This window comes from Cricetulus griseus, chromosome 2 (assembly GCF_003668045.3).
Source record: "Cricetulus griseus strain 17A/GY chromosome 2, alternate assembly CriGri-PICRH-1.0, whole genome shotgun sequence".
In the NCBI taxonomy this organism is placed as follows: domain Eukaryota; kingdom Metazoa; phylum Chordata; class Mammalia; order Rodentia; family Cricetidae; genus Cricetulus; species Cricetulus griseus.
The window spans coordinates 86,984,760-87,007,836 of record NC_048595.1 but is presented as its reverse complement, the minus strand read 5'-3'; the positions used below and the strand labels follow the sequence as shown (position 1 = coordinate 87,007,836).

At 41.1% G+C, this 23,077-nt stretch overlaps 1 protein-coding gene and 1 non-coding gene across 3 annotated transcripts in view; both read right to left on the bottom strand.

The window, feature by feature from the left end:
* Tmem245 (transmembrane protein 245) overlaps window positions 1–23,077 on the bottom strand; it is a 79,339-nt gene that overhangs the window by 9,624 nt on the left and 46,638 nt on the right. The window contains exons 11-16 of one of the 2 annotated variants that reach the window (XM_027403052.2): window positions 21,338–21,469; window positions 20,158–20,193; window positions 14,644–14,766; window positions 14,362–14,507; window positions 5,274–5,374; window positions 3,011–3,185 (exon numbers count right to left, since the gene is read on the bottom strand). In XM_027403052.2, coding sequence (XP_027258853.1) covers window positions 3,011–3,185; window positions 5,274–5,374; window positions 14,362–14,507; window positions 14,644–14,766; window positions 20,158–20,193; window positions 21,338–21,469 — 713 coding nt within the window. The remainder of the gene's footprint in view (window positions 1–3,010; window positions 3,186–5,273; window positions 5,375–14,361; window positions 14,508–14,643; window positions 14,767–20,157; window positions 20,194–21,337; window positions 21,470–23,077) is intronic. The other variant, XM_035439873.1, reaches the window with a different exon arrangement.
* Window positions 11,517–11,597, bottom strand: Mir32 (microRNA mir-32). Its single transcript, NR_105205.1, has one exon. It is a non-coding gene; the product is annotated as a microRNA mir-32 (primary transcript).

Sequence of the window (23,077 nt, the reverse complement as noted above, 5' to 3'; positions counted from 1 at the left end):
TATAATCATAACTGCAAGCTCAAAATTAAGGTGCTTTTCATTTGCTAAAGATATCTGTCAGTTTTAAAAGTGTTAATGCTTTTAACCAAATTGTTTCTGATATGAGTATACTGCTAATGTATCTAAAATTTGTTTTTGCAAACTCAAAGAATTCTTGTAAGTTCCAAGGAGCCAAATTGGACCCACCCAAACAGGTCAGATTCACTCCTGATAAATATTATTCAACCTTCCCTGGTCCCGGGACTCCCTTCTCTCATCTTGGGACCCCTTGGGAACCTCTCCCTCATCTTATGATCCTCTTCCCCTCAAGTACCAGCACCTAAGACAAATTTTTTTTCCTAAACTTAACTTTGTACTCTGCTCTGCCAACATCCTGCTAGGTCTAAGTGGCACCAGAGAGTTCCATACAGCCTGAACTGTGATGACAGTTACCCCAGGATGTGGCAGCACCCCAGTGTTCTCAGGTCTCCCCAAAATGATCAACACCCCCCAGGTCAGTAGGAAGTAGTCTTGAGAACTCAACACTCTTATTCCCTAACATGCCACGCCTAACTCCTCACCTTTTTAATAACAAGTAAAGGTAGAAATATAAAGATTCAGGCATTATGCTGGCCTGCCCCTGTCACCTGATAGAATGCACTCAGGCAGTATTCTGGTCAGCCCAGGGTTCCATGAGTACTAGTCTGCAGGTGTAAAGGACCCTTTAAAAGACAACCCCCCCCCTTACTTACAGTCTCTTGCTCTCTTTCTGGCTCTTCTCTCTCTCTACTCCTATCTCCCTCTTCTCTTCTGTCCTCTCTCTGTGTCTCTGTACCTCTTCTCTTTCCTTCTCCCTCCCTCCCCTTTCTAATAAAATGTCTCTCTCTCTCACACACACACACACACAAAATAATTAAAAGAAATATATATATTATGTATATAATTTAGGGATGGAGAGATGGCTCAGCAGTTAAGAGTACTGACTGCTCTCCCAGAGGACCCAGGTTCAAATCCCAGCACCCACATGGCAGCTCACAACTGTTTGTAACTCCAAGATCTCACACCCTCACACAGATATTCACACAGGCAAAAGACCAATGCACACAAAATGAAAATAAATTATTAAAATATATAATATACACCAAACTTTTCATTTCCCAATAACTGATCAAATAAAGCATTTGTTATGAGAAAATCACATATATAAACCTTAAATTACAACTATAATCCTTAATATAAACAATTTACAGCAAAGTTTAAATATATGGAGCACAAGTATACATCATATACTGTTTAAACCTCAATTTTTAAAACATCAGTTGACCACAGTACTGATTCTGTGGTTGGGTGCTTTGAAGCAGGGTCTCACCCTGTTGCCCCAACTGGCCTGCAGCTTGCAATGTAAAATAAATGGCTTTGAAATTTACTTTCCTGCCTATGCCTCTCAAGTGCTGGGCTTATAAGTGCGCACCACTAAGACAGGCTTTGTTTTTGTTGGAGTTTTTTTGTTTGTTTGCTTGGCAGGAGATTTTTATTTCTGTGTATGTGTTGCACGACTGCATGCCAGAAGAGGATCTTGGATTCCCTAGAACTGCAAATACAGACAGTTGTGAGCTGTCCAATGTGGATGCTGGGAATCACTCAGGTCCTTTGGAAAAAGAATACACTTAACCATGAAGACAATTCTCCAGCGTCAGGGTATTTTTCATGCTGAAATAGGATTTTGTTATGTAGCTCAAGTGGGCCTCCAACTGGCAATCCTCATGACTCTGATTCCTGAATTCTGGGGATCACAGACCTGGATGATATTTTTGGCAATTTTACTTTTCCCTCTCAAAGGGGAGGCATATAAATTCCACTATAGGATAGCTTGGGGTTGCCTGGTTCATTCACTCTGGTTCAGTGGGGTTTCTGCACTGTTCTAGACTATTTCTAACTTATTTGAGAGGAAATAAGTCACCATATAACTTAATTCAAGAAAATTTAAAATAGCTGAAGATAGCTGTTTCTAGAATTTGAGGCCCTGTCCCACTGGCCTTTAAGTTTTTTGTTTTGGGGACAAGAATGTCACGTTGTAGCCCTGGATGGCCTTGAACTGGCTATGTAACCCAAGCTGACTTTGAACTCACAGAGATCATCCATCTGCCTCTGCATCCTAAGAGATGGGACTAAATGTGTGCAACATCATCCCTAGTATGTTTTTCAATACCCCATTGCCCATACCACAGGCACTCAACCCCACTAACAGTACACAGAATGAGGCCAGATGTGAGCCTCAACTGAACTACAGAATTTAGGAAGCTGAGGCTAGGGACTGTGAACTGAGAGTTCTAGCTGAGCTACACAGTGAGATCCTTTCTCAAAACAATAATCATCATAATAATGAAGATAATAAATGCATTAACTGTTTTGGGTGGGTTTCGTAGGCTATATTCTAAGTCACAGGTATAAATCCACTTGGTTGGGTCTGAGATTCTAATGAACAATGCGAATCTGGATACATGTGTAAGTGACAACCTGCTTGAAGACTAGATGTAATCTCTATACAGGTATCAAAACCTAGAAAGGTAGATCTTCATCATACCATCAAAGTTAGACTAGTTTTAAGGTGAAGCTGTGTTCCTCATGAACTATACACAGTATCTCAAAAGAGCACAGACGTTAGAGCATGCTGAGATTCACCTTACGTTGGAATCTGTAGACATACAATTGCATAATCATTTTCTCCAAAGGCAAAGCAGCACTGAAATAACTACTAACTCTTTACTATATTTAAAATATTTTAGGTATGCCTGATAATGTTTCTTTCCTAGGCTAAATGCCACGAAAAACAAAACAGAACTATGCATAATTTTATTTTAATTTGAGATTTTATAAACCTTACAAAATAACAATCACAATCCTATCATAGCAACATTATTCTACATCCAAATTTCATTGTCAGGGGATCACAAAACTATCCAACTGAAAAATTCTGCCTGTAGTCCTTTCCCATCTCTCCCCAAACTAAATGCCCTATAAGAACACTTACCCTGATATGTCAGAGTAGATTGCAGTGTCTACGAAGTATGTTGGCAAGAGATGAAAGACCAGGAGCAAGATGGCCTTACATCCTAACCCTTGTGTCAGCCACAGGTCTAGAACGGCAGGTACTGCTGCCCAATATGTCCCCAGAAATGGCACCGCTCCAAGGATTGCTGCCAAAGCTAATACAAGAGTAAAAGAAAAGCAAATCAGAGTCACCGACAAAACAGTACCAAAGCAGGAGAACCCAAGCACTACCTTTCCCTCCCTAAAAACTGCCCATTGCAGTTGGAGACCCATCTTTGGTTCCCAACACCCACATGGCAATCACAGTCACTGTAACTCCAGTTCCAAAGGATCTGACATGCTTTTTTGGTCTCTGCAGTCACTGCACACATGTAATGCAAATACATACACCCATGCATGCAAACATGGTGTCACACACATAAAATAAAAATAATCATCTTAAAAAAGCCACCCAAACAGCTGGGCAATGGTAGCTCATGCCTTTGATCTCAGCACCTGGGAGGTAGAGACAGGAGGATTTCTGTGAGTTCCAGGCTAGCCTGATCTACAAAGTGAGTTTCAGGAAAGCTGGGGTACACTGAGAAACCCTTTCCTGAAAGAAACACACACACACACACACACACACACACACACACACACACACACACACACGAAACAAAAAATCAAAAATCCATCGAACAAGTAAATGAACACAGGCTACAGTTTTAGAGAACTAGTAGAGCCTGTATAACTAGACTTTCTAGTTAAGCAACAGTTCACTATGGGTTTGGGGGGGGGGGTTTGGGGGGGGGGGAGATCAAGATGTTGCCCTGGCTGTCCTGGAACTTCCTCTATAGACCAGGCTGGCCTCGAACTCACAAGAGATCCACCTGCCTCAGCCTCCTCTGCCTCCTGAGTGCTGGGATTAAAGGTGTGCACCACCACTGCCAAGCTAACAGTTCATTATCTTAAAAGTTGTTATAAAATTTTCTAATGTGTCTAGCTTGTGTTCTTTTCTAAATGACTTATTTTTTTTCTCTGCATTGTTGTTGTGTCTATGTGAGGGTGTCAGATCCCCTGAAACAGGACTTAACAGACAGCTGCAAACTGCTATATGGGTACTAGGAATTGAGCCTGGGTCTTCTGGAAGAGCAGTCAGTGCTCTTAAAACCTGAGCCATGTCTCCAGTCCCAGTTTATGTTATTCTTAAGTGTCAAATCTTATTGTCCTGCTGCTAAAATCGAGTCCTATAAATATACCTGTATAACATTTACCAAAATGTCCTGACCCTCAAGTCAAACCTAAATAAATCTCAGGTTGAATTCTTATTTCTTTACTTTGCTACTTAAAAAAAAAAAAAGGTAACTAGATATAACAAAGTCCTGTAAGTAGAGGACTTTACTTCAAGCCTGCACTGTTCCAAAACAGTCCAAGCACTCTCCTCTCTTTGGCTCCTTTCAGACAAAGAGTCTCACAGATGTGGATTCTTCTTCTGGCTCAAGCATTAACCCTTTGAGTGACCTTGAAAAACTACTGTTCATCTATCTATCACCTTTCCTGCCTGCCTCAAGATGATTATACAATAGCTTTGTGTGGTCTCAGAGTCCATGACAATCAGAGGGTGGCTTACTAGACAGCTAAGTGGGAAAAAACATGAATGAACTATGGAAATATGAGGAGGAATGAATGAAAGTAGAAGAGAGACGGCAGAGGTAAATGTGGAAGGCAGGAAGGGATATTTAAGAACAATGACAAAAATAGAAGAAAAAGTGGGAGGGGGGTTCTGAAGCAACAAAGGAAAAGGAACAAGCTTGTCATTTGCCTAAGTGGTGCTTATAGAATGAAGACACTGCTCTTAGAACAGATCACAACAGGCACAGCTGCTTATGTTCACCCAGACACACTCATCCTGCCTCTGGGTTGGAATACCTCATGGGGCAAAGTTATAAGACAGCAAACTGCTCACTGCCTGCCAACCAGTTCAATTAATTTGTTGAATGCCAACTATGTGCCCAGTGTTGTACAAAGTGCTAGGACATTTACTCATTCAAACACTTGCACATGACTTTCTATGCAATATGTATGGTTCCAGATACTGAGGCTAGAGCAGGAGACAAGCACATTGCAGACATGCTGATCTCCATGATGAGATGAGACCTCCAGCCACCAGGCTGGCTATCTTAACTCTAAGGAAGAAGGCAGCTCTAATGTAAGCAGCTCTTGGCTTAACTAGACAGCCAGGGAGTTCTGTATATAGTTGTTACCTGATGGTATGAAGACAATATTGATGCCAAATATAGTGTGGGTCAGCCAGGTGTACAATCCATAGAAGCCAGCCATTTTGAGGGAAGCATCAAATACCCCTCTAGAAGACCCAAAGAGAAAAGGAAAGGTAAGTAATCCCGGGATCATATTACGGTTCAGAAAAGTCATCACCTCTGGGTTTCTGGCAACAAATTCCAAATCTGGCAACAGCCCATCTCTGAGAATGCTATTTACTTTATTACAACACTGGAACCCGAGTTTCTAAGCTGCTCTTTACATATCTCTCTGACGAGTAGATAGGTAAACAACACATCCTCAAATAGTTTATTCACTGGAATAACTCACCACCTTTCCACTCCTGGAGGCAGGAGCAGTGTCAAATTCAAATTCAGGGCCTCATGCATGCTAAACAAGCACTCAACTGAGCTACAAACCCAGAACAACTTTTTTTTTTGCTTTGCTTTTTGAGACAGGGTTTCTCTGTGTAGGCCTAATTATCCTGGAACTCACTCTGTAGACCAGGCTGGCCTTGAACTAAGAGATCTGCCTGCCCCTGTCTCCTGAGTGCTGATATTGAAGGCTGCCAGGCCAACTTTCCACTTCTAAAGCATATATTATCTGGGTAACAATTATATTTCATAAGTATAAATAGCATGTGTCTAAAGACAGAATTTAGTCCTAAGAAATCCAAGCTTCATCCAGTCCACATTCAGAAAAAACAAGTGAGGTTGGGAGTATAGCTCAGTGGTAGAGCAATGTTTGCACACTCCACACCAGGTCCTGGTTTCAAGGCCCAGAACAGAAGGGAAAGAAGGGTAAGATGGAGTGCAGAAGGGCAATGGGGGGAGAGAGAAGGGAAAGTAACAGAAGGAGAAAGGGAAGGGCCAGAGAGGAGTGAGGAATAGTCTACCTTAAACTCTGACAATTTTCCTTTTGACAGCATTTTCACACATTTCTCTATGCAACCAAGATTACACAGTAACTTCTGGTATTAAATAATGTAAGTCATCTGGGAGATGCACTGTTACTAACTACAGGGTAAAACCAGGCAGGAAAATACATGGAGTGAAAATAGGCATAGATCCTGTTGTTAAATCTTCATATGGTGCATGAGGGTGCTTCATTTCTGCTTTTCCGTTGGAAGAGAATAAGGCAGCCCTGTGTGGAAAAGGCAGCAGCCTCAAGTAACCTCAGGTACCACAGAACCACAGAGCCCTGGGCTCTGTAGGGACGGACATTCACAAGACGGTAAAGCCGTCACTGAAAAAGAGGATGGTGACAGCAAAGGTGACACTGCACACAGAAGAAAGTGAAGGCTTTCTACAAAGACTCCAGGAGGGAGGTTCCCAGAGTAAAGGCTAGATCAGCAGTCTGGTGACTCTGTCATCTACTAAGGCTCTGAGACATGGTGTTAAGAATAGTTCCCCATCTGTAAAACCATTGCTACCTTTACTAATGGTGTCATTCAAAAATGTGGCATGTGACTCACAGCAAAGACCCAGATTTAAATTTATCAAAAAGACAGAAGGAGAGGAGTCACCCCATAGGAAACAAAGAAACTGAAGTGTCCAAGAAAAAAAAATGAAAGGGAAAGAACTGAAACATGGTTAAGGAGAGAAGAAAGAAAGGGAGAGTATCTGGCCTGGAAAGGTGAGTTCAAAGAACAATGCAAACATCTGGGAGGAGGTAGAAATAAGAGACAAGGGTTAGCAGGCATAAAGTGCAGCACTCCAACTACAGGAAGGGAAAGGACACCCTCAAGGGGGCAAGCATGGAGAGGAAGAGGAAACAGGCTGTGTTCTCAAAAGACCTGAGGACAATGATACATCAGCCAAAGAGGGCATGGAATCATTTTTGTGGTAGCAAATCACCAGGGTGCCAGCATTATCAGAGACCACAAGACAAGGAGTTGGGCAGGCCAAATAACCACATCAGCTACTGCTGTGAGGGGAAGCGGGGCTTGATTAGAATTAGAGAAGGGCCAGTGTGAACAGGTGTACATGTGGCCTTACAAGTTTTCACAGTAAAACTAAGTTGGCACCAAGTATGCAGTAAAGTATCTCAACTGAGGCCCCAACACCAGCTCAACCTGAAACAGACCACTTGTGGACGAGCACAGCCTCTTTCCTCCCACCTGAACGGGGGTTGTATGGAACAGTCATTACAGCAACTTTTAGCTCATCTGTGGGCCCTAAGCACTTGCACTACACATTGTTCACAGTTACCAAGCATATTCTACAGCCTACTGAGGGACAAAATAATCTGCTGCCTGAACTGGTTTGCTCAGGACCTGGCATGTATGAATTAACAGGCAGCAGAGCAGCACACTCTAGGAACTTACTAGGAGAGAGAACATTTTAATGCCCTCAGATCTTTCTTGCACCATCCAAAAAGACCAAGCCCTGCCCCTATCTTCATTTTAGGACTTCTGGCCTCCCAAGATAAAAAATTTGTGTTTTTAAAATACTGAGTTCATAACAATTTGGTATACTACCAACACAAAGCAAATACAACTTTTTATTTAAACTGTAAAGTAAAGGTTAAATGAACATGAACCTGTAATGCTAAACTTATCCTCACTCATCTCCCAAATTCAGAAGCTGGGAAGTGGGCATACAGCTCAGGGGTAAAACACTCATCAAGCACATGAGGCCCCAGGTTCAAACATTAGCATTTAAAAATAATCACAATGCATTTACAATTAAACCATCACGAGTACCCATCAATGACCAGATACCACAGCCCAGAAAAACAAAATCTGAAGTACAGCCTAGAGCTGCACACAGACATGTACTATCTGATATAGCATATTTCATGAACACGAGGGGATATAGCTCAACAGTAAAGCTTGTGAAGAATATGTATAAGGCACATACATGTACACCCCCCCCTCACACACACACTCACTCACACATACACTCAAAGACTGATAATAATTTGTTATCCTAATCAAAGAAAAGCTTATCTGGCACTAACTAATGAACTGCACACAATTGTGCACAATACAGTTAAATGGGCTAGTTGATTCCATACTGTAACAACAAAGTTTATAATGAAAAATCATTTCTTTCCCTTATTGGTGCAAATTAATCCATGTCTTCTTTGGATAGCCAAATGCAGTGTGCACGTTTACATTGTTATCAAGGAAAACCAGTATGATACACATCATCCAATCTCTTTCAAACCATCAGACTCAGACTTGTGGCAGTTCTTAACCACAACTGTGTAACTTCTGTGCTCTGTGATGTCAAAGTGTCAACAGGCATTCCCTTCTACACTGCTCACCATTACCAAACACCCTCCAAAAAGGTTGAAACAAAGTCTGCATCATGGCCACCACCCTAATGATCATGTGCTACCCAGTTTCCCTTCAGTCTTAAGCACTTCCTCTCCCCCTCCCCCCACCACCCCGCCCATTTTAGGGAAAGGGTTGTTGCTTGTGCTCAACCTTCTAGGACTGTTTTATCCCTGGTGATTTTTTTAAGCATTCTGGGAACTCTTTCATTAACTGTGTCTCCAGGCATTCCTAGCACTCAGCAGTCGACAAGAATCGAATCCAACACCAGTGTTGGTGACACACGCCTTTAATTCCAGTACTCAGGAGGCAGAGGCAGGTGGATCTCTGTGAGTTCAAGACCAGCCTGGTCTACAAGAGCTAGTTCTAGGACAGCCTCCAAAGACACAGAAAAACCCTGTCTTGAAAAACCAAAAGAAAAACAAACAAACAAACAAAGAATCAAATCCAGGACATGCTAGACGCGTTTCTCCCCTCTTCTGACAGTTCAGCTACCAACGAAGAAGAAACTGACAGCAGCCATTGAGGTGTCTTTTCTAACAAGACCACTTCCCTCTTCATACTTTTCATCATTAAACACAGACACCATAGCTACAAACCTCACTTCCCAAAGGCAGGACATAGTACTCCAGTCCAGCTATGCTCCATGTACACAAACATAGCTGTGGAAGAGAAGCTCCAAAAATTGTGCACAGCCAGCCTTCCTTTCCTCTGCCCCTTTGCTTTTCCCTAATAAGGCTAAGAATATTTGTACTGAGTCACAATAAAGATGTGTGTCTCCTGCCTCATTCACACACTCTGTCTCAGCTGTGAGCCCTCTCCCATTCCTAACCAATGGGAAGTCATCATTTTTCTAAAGTGAAGCAGAAAAAGACAATACAACTCTGATTAGTCAACCTGCTATTGAAATGAAACCTGAAGCAAATTGTAGACAGAGAAAGACAAACCACAGCTCAGAAGTGCTATGTACTTGGAGCAACACACACCACAGACAAGTAGCAAGCACACATCTAAGAAAGAAAACAGAAAATGAGTCAAGTCCAAAATCCCTCCCCACCTACTCCACATGTCTTGTACATTACTTCCACCCTTTGGCTCTAAAAATCAAACAGAAAGAAGAGCAAACTATAATTCTTCAGGAAGCATCCACTTTGGATGCTCCACCTTAGCTACCATCCTCCCATGGGAACTCTACCCTCAATGTAATACAGTGTGCCTCAAATAGAGAATAAACCAGTGGAGGGCAATAAGCAGCAAGAAACAGAGTGTAACATTCTGACTGAGGATGGCACCAGGGCCCTCGATCACTGGTGTATCACCATTTCTTCCAATTCATATACTGTGAAGCAGAAATTTTAGTTTTAACAAATTGAAGGTCCGAGTCAATCCTAAATGTAGCCAGTCTATTGATCCATTTTTCAACAACTCAGATAATCATCAATGTATTTCTAAAAAAATATTTTAATTAGAACATACAATTATATTTAAGAGGCAGTGCTATTGTACAATTAATAGACTACAGGTTAAACATATAAAGAGGTAAGAGGGAAATTCAAAACTTCCTGTCTTGCTTTATTGCATTATCTACTTTAAGACAATAGTCTGACAGTCTGCAAGCAAATGCAGGGTATCTCCTAGTATGCACCTGTACACCTAACCTCTATTACATCACCACCCTACTTCCCCGTCTCCAGCTTCACTTGCCTCAGAGACTGGCTCCACAGTCAATGCACACAAATCTAGCAACAACAGATTTCCAGTGTGAGAGTCAAGGTCATGGCTGTGAACTTGGCCCCAGAGGCTGCGGAGCAGTCCTGGGAAGCAGAGCTGCACAAGGAACAGCTGAGAGTCACAGCTGAGAGTCACAGACAGAAGTGTCCAACTCTGGACACCATCTGAAGACTCTGGCAGTAGTAACATACATTCATTCAGAACTTTTATATAACTAATATTACAATATACATTTTGTATCCTTACTGGTTATGAATGATTAATGCTTAAGCTTTTTAAAAGGTTTCAACTAAATAAATAATAGTAGACATCTGTACCAAAAATTTTTATTTTAAGCTGAACAAAACACATGCAGCAAGTATCACAATGAGAAACCACATACAAGAAAGGCTATTTTCCTTTGAACCTAATAAACATTTAAATATATAACACTAACCTTTAATCACTCAGTTAAGAGGCATTATTTGTTCCAGATAATTTAATTTCCCCAAATATGAATAAGAAATTCTGTCTCTTTATATCAGTGCTATGACATCTCAAATAAAAATATTCCACCCTTTTTTTTTTTTGAGATTTTCTTTGGTCTTGCTATGTAGCTCAAACTAATCTCAAAACTAATCTTAAACTCACTATGTAGTTCAAACCAGGATAGAACTTATAACAATTCCCCTGCCTCAGCCTCCCAAATGATAGGATTACAGGCACATGCCACCACATCCAGCTTAAAAACACTTCTGAAAAAAAATAACTGTAGCTGGAGGGCAGTAGCACAAGCCTTTAATCCCAGCACTCAGAGACAAGCAGATCTCTGTGAATTCAAGGACAGCCTGGTCTACAGAGCAAGTTTCAGAACAGCCAGGGTTTCACAGAGAAACTCTGTCTCAAAAAAGCCCCCCCCAAAAATAAACAAATATATAAAATGACTTTATATTCATTGTTGCACATTTTACTCTAAACATGTATTATTTACAACTTTAAATCTATGAGAATTTTGTTCAGTTGGCAATTCATTAAAATTTGAAACTGGAAGCATCAATTTACTTAAGGAATAACACTAACTAAAAAAAGAACACTTTCACTTTCAGAATTGGGGGAAGAGGTAGAAGATGTCCATTCTCTGAATCAAATCTCACATTTAATTCATCACCAGGAGTTCCACCCTCCAGCACGGAAAAGCTGTAATCCCAGCAAGCAAGAGCCATACCCGTGCATGCACTCACGTGAAAATATCACACACACTAAATTGCACTGAGGCCGTGACAACATGCAACTTAGTAATGTGCAATATCTCCACCAGAGCAAGCAAAATGGGAGCATCGGGGAGAAGGGTGTGATGTGTGCATTCAGGAGACAGCATGCTGCTAAAGGGAGGAAAATGGTTGGGGATCCAGGATGCATGCCACAAACTCAAAAACCCGCGATGAAATGAAAACTCAATGAGAAGTGACTCAAGTTGAAGGAACATGGATTTAGAATTAAAATGATAAAGATCCAAATGTCAAGGCCACGGTGATCACAAATGAACCACACAGTTCAGAGGGCAAAGTTCCCGGGATACACTTCTGCCTATCATGCAATGAGCCACTAATCTCATTCCACTTGTAATTCATTAAAGTATCATATAAAATTAATTTAATGATTTTTCACTTGACCATACACTGATGACTATTTATAAAATTGGTGTCACTGTGCATTTACTACACTGCAATTTTCTTAATCATTTACCTATTCTTCTTTTTAATCTTTACCCACAAAGAATTATATACCCACTTGAATAATCCTTCAGAATAAAAATTCTTACTTGGGCTCTTAGAAATGGCTCACTGACATTTTCCCTCCTAAAGACACCTGACAGGAGTCCATGCAGAGCCTGAACCTGTTGAGTCTTTGTTATAAGCTTGTAAAGAAACAGCACATAGGAGCCTGCAAAAGCCCACTTAGTTACAGCTGAAAATGGGCTGCCCAAGATTTAAGCCCACCTTTCAGACCTGAGACACAACAGTGCTGACACTAATTCCTCCCCCCCCCCCTCACTAAATGATGAAACCCAACATGCTACTCAGGAATCAGAGATAGAGAGGGGAGGATATCAAGCTCAAAGCCAGCCTGAGTGACAAAGCAATAGCCAGTTTCAAAAAGACAAGAGAGAGACAGGGGTATGGAGAGTGCGGAAGTATCCTGTATAAAATTAAGCAACTCAGTGTCAGTCAGAAAGTTGCTTTCTCTGAGAAAGCCACATAAGAACATTCCAGAATTGTAAGTGGAGGAAGGCAAAGCTTCTGTGGGAACAAGGGTGCCAATGGAGGCTCCTGAAGAAAGCTAGAGCACTGCTGGTCTTTAAAAGCTCTTCCTGGGCAATGCACCTGTCTCCCATACAGTTTGGCCTCAGTCATACTAACGAAAGGACTGGCGCCAGCCTTTGAAAGGGCTATTTCAATGGCTTATGCTACTGGGGAGAGAGAAGGGTTATTTTGGGTTTTTTGTTTGTTTTCCTTTTGGTAGAAGAATATTTGCAAAAGTATTTTTTAAGCAGATAAACAAAAGATAGCCTATTGCTGAAATTTTCATCATTTTATTCATCCAATAAGGATGCCAGAGGCACACAGACTCGGAAGCGTTGTTAAAACTATTTCTCTAACAACCACTTTGAAAGTTGCAGTGTTAGGTAATACACTCCCAACATGGAATCTCTATATGATGTCTGCACGGACACTCAAAGGTCCCAGACAGGTAATAAGAGCAATTTTTCAAAATGCCAAATGACATGTAGCTCTGTGGATCAATATAGTGCACTAGACTTCTAGTGATGAAAAAAAAAAAAAAAAAAAAAAAAAAAAAAGCCAAACTACACCAATTCAATCAAAGAGGGAATATTGAAGAAGACCTTCCCCAAGCTTCGCAAGCAGGAATAAAGGAAAGCTGGTGGCATCTCCAGGCATGATATACTTTAGGAGTCAACAAACTTTTCTGCAATATAACTGAGGGCTTCCAAAGATCACTAGCTGTTCTCACTAGCTGTTCCATGAGTACAGTGGAAAGGTAGCTAGGAGAACTCAGACAGGACTTCCAGGTCAGTTCACGGTACCTGTGGATGACTAGTTCCAAAGAATGACACCTTTTGGAACTATGTAGAAACAGAAATGTCGAAGATTCTACTATGTAACTGAGTTTAAGACCACTTAGCTAACGACTTGGTGTCACTGAACATTTACGGAATAAACTGCATTTTTCATAATGTTTGTCTACTCCTTAGTAGAAAGAAGGGTCTGATGGGTGGCACAACTATTTACACTTCAAGTAGTTAGGTATCCACAAAAATAAGACTATATTGTCCTCCTACTAAGCAATGAGACATAGGGCAAGGAAAGTGGCTAAAGAGGCCTAGGCCGAAAATGGCAAAACCTTACCAAAAATAGAGGGAAAAAGAAGCACCAAGGAGCCCAAGGGGTGATAAATGGAAGAATCTATTAGAAACTGAGCCTGCAATACATGAATTCTAAAGGCAGGCTTCATGGACGTTTTTGGCCAGATACAATGCAGAGACTTAGAGATAACTAAACACTGCATTTCTAATAGCCATCTTATCCCTGAAGAGGGCACAGCTTGGAACAAAGAGAAGAGGCAGGAAAGTCATCTACCCACAGCCTAGATCCAAGCTAGAACTCCTGAGAAAAGGGTCCTAAGGATGTGAAGACTGTGTGCAGAAGATGGGGGTTCTGCCAAGGAGGTGAAGACTGTGTGATGGAAGATAGGGGTGCTCCTGATCAAGTGACATGATGATGGCATCCGGACTAAGAGCCTGTTGATGAAAAGCCCATCTTTAGACAGACATATGTCTTTGTAAACCACAGGCAGCAGAGTGGAGTGGCAAACTCCTTGGAACTTTTCCTCAAAGCACATGCACAGTTTCTAGGACTTTCTTAAAGTGAGACATGGGTCTTGAAAACATCAACATCCTTCACTAGTTCAACACTGACCATTTCTGTAAAGTACAAGGAAAGTAACTGGGATGTCACAGAAAGCTTACAAAGGAGCAAAAACAGCATAAGCCTTGTCCCTACCTGATAGCTTCTTCCACAGACTGGCCAATAATATTAGAAGAAGGACCTGGCTGAGACAGTGGTGTCAGGCTTATCACCCACTTCACTGGCTTGTAGTACTCATCACTGGAACTTAACAGATAAAACAGTGTGGTCAGGAAAATTATCTGCAAAACAAAGGACAGTATCTCTTAAAAGATCACATTTGGAAACGTATAGAAGACACACATGCACAAATACAGAGCCCAGAAACACACTGCAATGCACAAGGAAATACAGTGTGTGCTATCAAGATGTACATACCAGGGAAAGCACGAAATTGAGAAGGGCAGTGCCACTGTAGAAGAGGATGGTCAGCAATGTGGTAACAGTGGTAAACAGCAAGCTCACATTCCGGCTCATAACAATCCACAGGGACTCCAAAATCTGAGGGAGAAGGACAGCTGGGGTCAAAACTAATCCTCACGAAGGAAGTAGCTACAGCCATCTAGTGTGCTTTTAGTGCACTGTCTTGTTAGCAATAAATGAAAAGGTAAAAAAACTGTGCTTACCTTAAAGGTTAAAAAAAAAAGCAACCAGAAACATCTATATTCAATAGTAAAGAAAATGGCTAAGTAGTTACAGTGAATCCACTCCAAACAACACTAGGCAACTATCAGAGATATTTTATTATATTTTATTGTATTATGCTGGTTTTTGTTTGTTTGTTTTGCTTTGGTTTTCCAAGACAGGGTTTCTCTGTATAACAGCCCAGGCTGTCCTGGAACTTGCTTTGTACATCAACCTGGCCTTGAACTCACAGACATCCACCTGCCTCTGCCTCCTGAGTGCTGGGATTAAAGGTGTACACCACCATACCCAACTTCTCTTATGCTGTTTTTAAAACACAGAATTTTTATATATTCCACAACCCTTAACTGTAAAAGACAGAACATATATGTATGTCTACAGAATAATATGTGACTATACTCTCTATTTTGGAGGGTTGTAAGTGCAGGTCACTCATTATATTAGTGTTGGTCCTCTACCCTTACCATCTCCAACTCAGATTCAACTATAAATATAATGTATTATTCAAAAGCATCAATGACAGAGCCTTTCCTGGGACCGACTGACACTACTCAGTTCATCTATTACTTATAAACTCATGAGAACTAGTTATTAAGATAGTTGTGCGTATGTTAGATGCAACATATGATTCAAGAAAGATGTCTTTGTCTCATCACACCTCCATATTTTCATTTCTTGTCCCTTGTCAACTAAAACCCCTTACAATGGCTGTTCTATTCTTCCCAAGTAGGTTCTTCCTCCTGATAAAAAAAACATGGGAGCAAAAATCCAGCTGTGAGGGAAGCAACGTGAAGGGCTTTATCTCAACTTCACAGACATATGAACTCAATCACAGAGGTCTGCTGTATGTAGCTGGGACGGTAACCCTGACATCTGCATTCCACTTTGGTGCCTTTTTAAGACAGCAGCTCTGGTCCTGTCACATGCTCAAGTTACGACATGCAGTCTATGTGAGGCCTGTCCATTCCTTTCCCACCTCAAACACACCAATTATAAAGGACATTCTGTTGCACTCAGAATGTCATGCAAGCCTCAGTTCAGTCTTCCTAAGAGAATTCAACAGACAAGCTTCATTTACAAAAACTCCTTACAAAAAAACTTTGAAAATACTTCGTTATGCCTACAAAAATATGCATGATTAACTGTTTGACCTTGTGGGATAAAGAATGAATGAACAAAGCCACTGATTCTAAGAGACAATGCCTGCATTTGTGATTTGGCAAGCATCCTTCTGGGGGCCTCAGTCACTCTGGAATTTTTAATAAAAAAATTTACATAGTTTCTGAGTCACAGAAATAGAAAACACCCTCCTGTAATTCTTAAGAAATTAAATGAATACAGCAATTGTAGACTGATAGTCTCCAACAACAGCCCAGTAACCATTTTTACATGAAAGAGATCAACTAGAGAGGACAGTTCTGGAATGTTAACCCAATCATCAAAGAAGAACTTTAGTTTAATCACTAGACTTGGAAAGGATGGTATCAGCATAGGCAGGATCAGGAAGAAGCCCACAAAACTCAGAAAAATGCAACTAATTCAAAGAAGCAAAAATGCATCCCAACTCTAAAATACCAAACATGACCCACGCCTGGCATTAATTTAATCCACAGAGGCAACATAACCAAAAGGATGCCTAAAACTGAGTCCCTGGCCATGAGGCCAGAGGAGACTCACAATCAGTTAAGCAACCTGGTCACAGCAGGCAGTTAGAATGAACAAGGTCCTCAGCATCCTCCTGCTTTACCCTCCCCTCCTCAAGTCTACTGACATACAATCATCCCTGGCTCTCTTTTGGCTTCTTGGGTACTTCGGAGCTCACCTGCTATGGAATCCAAGAAGCACAAAGCAGCAGCTTAAAAAAGTAGAAAAATACAATACTGCAGGGATGCAAGGGTTAAAATAAGAAAGTATCTCTGCGGTGGTTTGAAAGAAAATGGTCCCCATAGGGAGTGGGACTATTAGGAGGTGTGGCTTTGTTAAAGTGGGTGTGGCCTTGTTGAAGGAAGTGTGACACTGTGGAGATAGGCTTTGAGGTCTCCTCTTTTCAAGCTACATTCAGTGATATACACTTCACTTCCTGTTCCCTGAGGATCAAGATGTAGAACTCACAGGTACTTCTCCAGCACCATGTCTGTTTGCATGCTTCCATGTCCCACCATGATGATAATGGACTAAACCTCTGAAATTGTAAGCCAGCCCCAAATTAATTAAATTTTATTAATTTAAAAAATTAAATGTTTTCCTTTATAAGAATTGCTGTGGTCATGGTGTCTCTTCACAGCAATAGAAATTCTAAGACAAACTCTTTCCTGCAAAGATGGGAGTTATCTCCCTGTCAGTCTAGGAGCCCAGAGACATGGGTTACATGAGTTCCACTGACCTTTTCTGGTTCATCTCCCTGATCTACACTTCCAGGAAAGGAATTGCACCAGGAGGTCTCAATATACTGTTTCAGCTCTACCACTGTTCTTTTAACCACAAAAATAAAAAGGCAAGCTGTAATACGCCTCTTTTCATTAGTTTAGTTGACAATCTAACACCAGGCTATAACCTAAAGTAGTGATAAAGAATTAAAATCTAGTGAGGGGACCTGGAGAAATGGCTCAGCAATTAAGACCACTGGCTTCGAGCAGAGCAATGGTGGTGCACACCTTTATTGTCACCATTCGGGAGGCAGAAGTAGGCAGATCTCTGTGAGTTCTAGGCCAGCCTGGCGAGTTCCAGGACAGCCAGAGATCTTACACAGAGAAACTCTGTCTCAAAAACAACAACAACAACAACAACAAAAGAAAACTGACTACTCTTATAGAGAACCCAGGTTCGGGTCACAGCACCCACATGGTGGCTCATAACCATCTGTAACTCCAGTTCCAAAGGACCTGATGCCCTCTCCTGACTTCCACAGGCACCACATACATGCTTGCAGGGAAAACACTCATACATATACAATAAAAATAAATAAGCCTTTAAAATTACATTCATTCAGAAAGACTGAGCATCCAAATTGAAAAAGATAAAATATACTAAAGTATCCAATAAGGGTGAAAACAATAAACTAGGAGGAATCTGAATGTAGGGGAAGCTCCATGTGTTCTGAAATACCCTAGGGGGAATCTGAGGAACTTGCCAAAAAAAAAAAAAAAATCAGAAAAGAAACGAAAACTGGGTGTATAGAGCAAACCTTTGATCCTAGCACTCAGGAGACATAAGAGGGCAGATCTCTTTCAGTGTGAAGCCAGCCAGGGCTACAAAAGAGACCATGCCTCAAAAAAACAAATAAAGCAAAGGATGAAACACAGACAGAAAAGTGTGAAATGAGATCCAGAGATTCCCTGAGGACCAAACATGTTCTAAAAGATCACACATGCTATACAAGAACCTGGTCCCTGAAGCAAAGAAAAGGAAAACTGAATATAAATGTTAACTGCTTACTATCACTGAGTCTGTTACTAAAACAAGAGCAGTTTCATCAGCTTCTTAGGAACTTGAGGAGTAAATTAGAAAATATTTATAAAGCATCTAGCACAGTACTTGTCATAAACTAGGGATGAGGAGATGGCTTGGTGAATAGAGTGCGTAGACCAGCTTAGATCCCCGGAACCCAAGTAAAAGCTGAGAGAAGAGATGGACTCCATGAGGAAACAGTAAGCTCAGAGGAAAGGCATAGCTGTGAGTGAGTGGGGGAAAAAAAAACATGCAACAGACTTGCTACCAGGTAGACACTTCCTCAAAAATACAGTGACACCTTAAGGAACAACTCTGAGAGCTTTCACTGGATACAAAATCTGAATTCCCCCTTTAAAAAAAAAAATCTCATTTTTTAAAGAAATTTTAATAGGCTGTTTCAAAAAGTTCTTTAGTTCTGAAGAGAGAGGCAGTGATCTCTCAAGAATGTGATTTATAATATTGTTCAATAAACTTTCAGTATTCTGAAGGTATGCAGATATGAACAAACTAGTATCCTGAATAACAAATGTGTATTACCAAAGCATACAAGGGTAAAATAAACATCTTTAACCAAAACTGGCCAATGGACTTTAATAAACCAGCATATATAAAGCTTAATAACAGTGTCACACCTCACACCGCACAGACCTTTTAAAACTAGCACATGCTGAGTTCTGGACAGTTCCAAAGACTTCCCACAGTTACAAACTGGGAAAGCTTCTTTTTCTCAACTATCCATACAAGACCCTCCAAAGGATGGGGAATAGGGTGCTCAGTTCACGGTCTCACTGGTGAGCTTCCCTCTCTGTGTGAGAATGGATGTTCTTCCCATGCATTGGCCAAATTTAACAGAACCCAATAGACTGACTGTAGAGCAAAGGTGAAACCCAGACATCCAATTGGTTTGTGCAAATTAGGAGGCCTTACTTAACTCTCCTATAGTTTTCTATAGAGATAACTTCCCAATATTTCTTCATCTTAGAAAACAGTATTGTGTATGTGTGCACTTAGGTGTGTGAACACGTGCGTTTGTGTATGCATGAAAATGGAGGCCAGAGGTGAACATCAGGTGTCCTCCTTAATTACTCTCTACTTCCTTATTTTGAGGCACCTGTAAAACTGCACCTGCAGTACACTGACTCACATAGACTGCTTGTCCAGCACAACCCCAGATCTGCCTGTCCTGGCATTCCACCCACCCCCACCCAGTACTGAGGGTAAAGAAGTGTGCTTCCACCTCCGACTTTTACATGAGTGTGGAGGATCTGAATTCGGGTCCTCATGCTTGTGCAGCACTTTTTCAACTAAGCCATTTCCTCAGCCCCAGAAAGTAGTATTTTTTAACACACTAAAGTATATTCTTTGCATTATAATGAAAAATTATTTAATGAATAGATAAATATGCACTTTGAAGTCCAGTACTAAAATCTTTGAGAACCACTGGGCTAGTAGAGGTACAGGGAAGGGGCTATCAAAACAGAATAGTTGAGTACACTGTCAAGTGCCCATAATATGAAGAACCTCGGAGAATAGAGCGGGAGGTTTGCTTGAAGCCATAAGCACAGGGACAGCCTGGGAAACGTAGTTAAGTCCCCACTCCTTAATTAAATAAATTATTAATTAAAACATAAAAAAAAGAAAGACGTCATTTTTCAGATTTCATTCCAGATTGAGAAGCACCTCAGCTGAGTGAGAGGAAAGGAAGCATGTGAGTGCAGGGAGGTGGCTGAGGGAGCTGTGAGGAACCCCAAGAGTCAGAAAGCACTGAAGGGTTTGGAAGAAAAGTCACATCTTTACCTTCATCTTCCATATTTGGAAGCCAAAAGATAATATCTAAAATGGCAAAACACAAGAAAGAGCAATGTAAACATCACTTAAGCAAGAAGGCTGCCCTGCAGCAGACAGCTAGTCCTGAGCCCAATGTGTGGAAACACAGGATGCCCTGCTTTCAGCTCTGATCGTGGATTGCTTTACTAAGCTCAAATTCCTTAAAACTTAGTACTGTGAGCCTCAATTCATTTTAATTTGATGAAAGTCACACATATATTCATTCACAAGAAAAATCTCTGTGAAAAGTCACATGTTAAGACACTTGACAAAAATCATCTCTGGGAAATGAAGGGAGGTAATTAACATTCAGCAGGGGTGTAAGGGTACAAGGGAGACAGAGTATAGTAGGTGTCGTGTTAGGAGCCTTTACAGTCTGTGGTGGTCTGAAAAGAAATGGCCCCTGTATGCTCATGTGTTTGAATGCTTGGCCTCTAGAGAGTGGCAATATTAGGAAGTGTGGCTTTGTTGGAGTAGGTGTGGCCTTGCTGAAAGAAGCCTGTCACTGTGGAAATGGACTTTGAGGTCTTAAATGCTCAAGTTACACCCAGTACTTCTGCTGCCTATGTATCAAGATGTAGAACTCTCAACTTCTCCAGTACTCAACTTCTGCCTGCACACTGCCTTGCTTCCCATCATGATGATAATGGACTAAAGCTCTGAACTGTAAGCCAGCCATATTAAATGTTTTCCTTTATAATAATTGCTGTAGTCATTGTGTCTCTTCATAGTAATAGAAACCCTAAGACACAGTCAGCCTTCTAACGTAACTGGAGCCCTATTTCAAGATGTTAGGGGCTTTGCCAACCAGAAAAAAATGGGTCTATCTCTAATGGTCCAGCTGAGGACATTCTGGTGACCCTGAGGGACGAAGACACCCAGATCTAAGACTTAGAGTCCACAGGTTTGTTCATGTGCTGCAGGATTCAATCCAGCATCTCTCAGGTGTTCTCACCCTGCACGGCAAATGCCAGGGGAGCCAACCTGAGAACCGCAGCTTCTGGATAGCTTTCTAGTTTAAAGCTGCCAAAGCCTGTCCATTTCACAGTATTCAAAGCAGGGTAGTCGAAGAGACTAATGTAAGAAAAGCTACAATTACAACTTTTTTTTTATTTCCGAGTTCAGTTCAACAATAAGTAATATGTCTTACCGAAAGGAATGTTTCGATGTTCTCATGAACAAAGGAGGCAATATCTTGCCAGTCCAGAATATCTCCCAACCAGCTGTTCTGACGACTCACATGCATTTTGTGCCCTTTGTGCCTTCCAGAGTGTGTCACGTTCTGTGGAACAAAGCCAGTGACATGTGAAATTTCCATCTTAAGGCATCCAAAAGATAAATGTCTCTTTTGTTTTATTCCTGCTTATACATACTTCAGGAAGTACTTGCCTATGAAAATCCTTGCAAATTTAAGATATCAAGTAAGGGTGCAGTCTAAAGACTGAAAGCCCAGTATTTCTGCATTCATGTTCTAGGTACTGTGTCTAGCATGATACACATGCTTCCCTCCTAGCTTTGAACTTACAATAACCCCCCATTCCCCCGTGTGCAAAGAACCCAAAGAGTTCATATAAATCTTCATTTCCTTCAGCATCTCCCATCTTTTCTTGGCTTCCTACCTTTGCATCTTTCTCCTTTCTCAATCATCTACACAAGGTAAAAGTGAAGAGAGAAGAGACTATTTCAAAGAACCAAATGAGTGGGGGGGACAGTCAAATTTATCTGTCTGAAAGAAATTTACACAGGCAAGAAACACTGAATTTGAAAGGGAAATTAATAAACAAAATGAGGTTAAGATTGAGAAGCAAGCTCTTAATATTTTGTGTGCCCTCCATTTTTCCACCTTTGAATACAGCATGTTTTATCAGTCTGCTACACCGTGAGAGTAGGGAAAAGAACATGTCACCATCCCATGTACAGACAGATCTATGCTCAATCCAGCACTCCAACAACAAGGGCTCAAACAGGGTGAGGGACAAGAAAAGTTACATATTAAGAAGCTCCAGTGTAAACTCAGGAAACTAGTAAGATCTTTCTAACTGCTCAGCTCCTCTGACAGAATCAAAGAGAAAATACCCCATCTCACACACCACTATTAGCTTTGACCCTCAAACCTTCACCACCTCACCAAAGGCAGTATTATTCCCTCAGCTCACCTCAGGGCAAGGCTACACACTGTGAAACATGTCATTAAACAAGAAACTGGAATGCAACTACCCTTGCATCCTCTTTTTACGTTAACCCTGGAAAAAACAGCAGTTCTGGCCCACTATTCACAGAACGTGGCCCTCAGCAGCCCACCAGACCTGGCATATACAGAACTAGGCAACAGACCCACTGCTTTCCAAAATCACTGTTCATGCTTCGTGGTAGCTGTACTTGTTCCCCCATAAACCTAAAGCAAGAGTACACAAGTATACGCAACACACAAAGTTGACTGGAAACAAAAGTCGCTAAACTTCAGATCCATTTCTGTCTCTTCAAAGAGAAAGGTTTTCAATGTCTAGAATTCTCCTGTCCCTAACAGCAGCGACTAGCCTACTGAGCTGTGCTGCTGGTGCAAAATGCACACTATAGAGTTCAAATACTTAGTTGTTTTAGGCACATAAAATACCAAATGTTTTTATTAAGTATATACTGAAATGGCAGTGAAGAAGGACACTGAATTAAATGAAATATATTATTAAAATTAATTTCATCTATTTTTAATCATTTAATATTCTTGCCTGTGTTTAGTTACTTAATGCAGCTACTAGAAAGATTAGTATCACATATGTGGTTTGCAGAAGCTTGGGGTGCAGCTCAGTGGCAAGTCTTGTGCTTATTAACACATGAGTTCAATCCCCATCACCATAAATGCATAAACAGACATGGCCTGCATTACATCTGT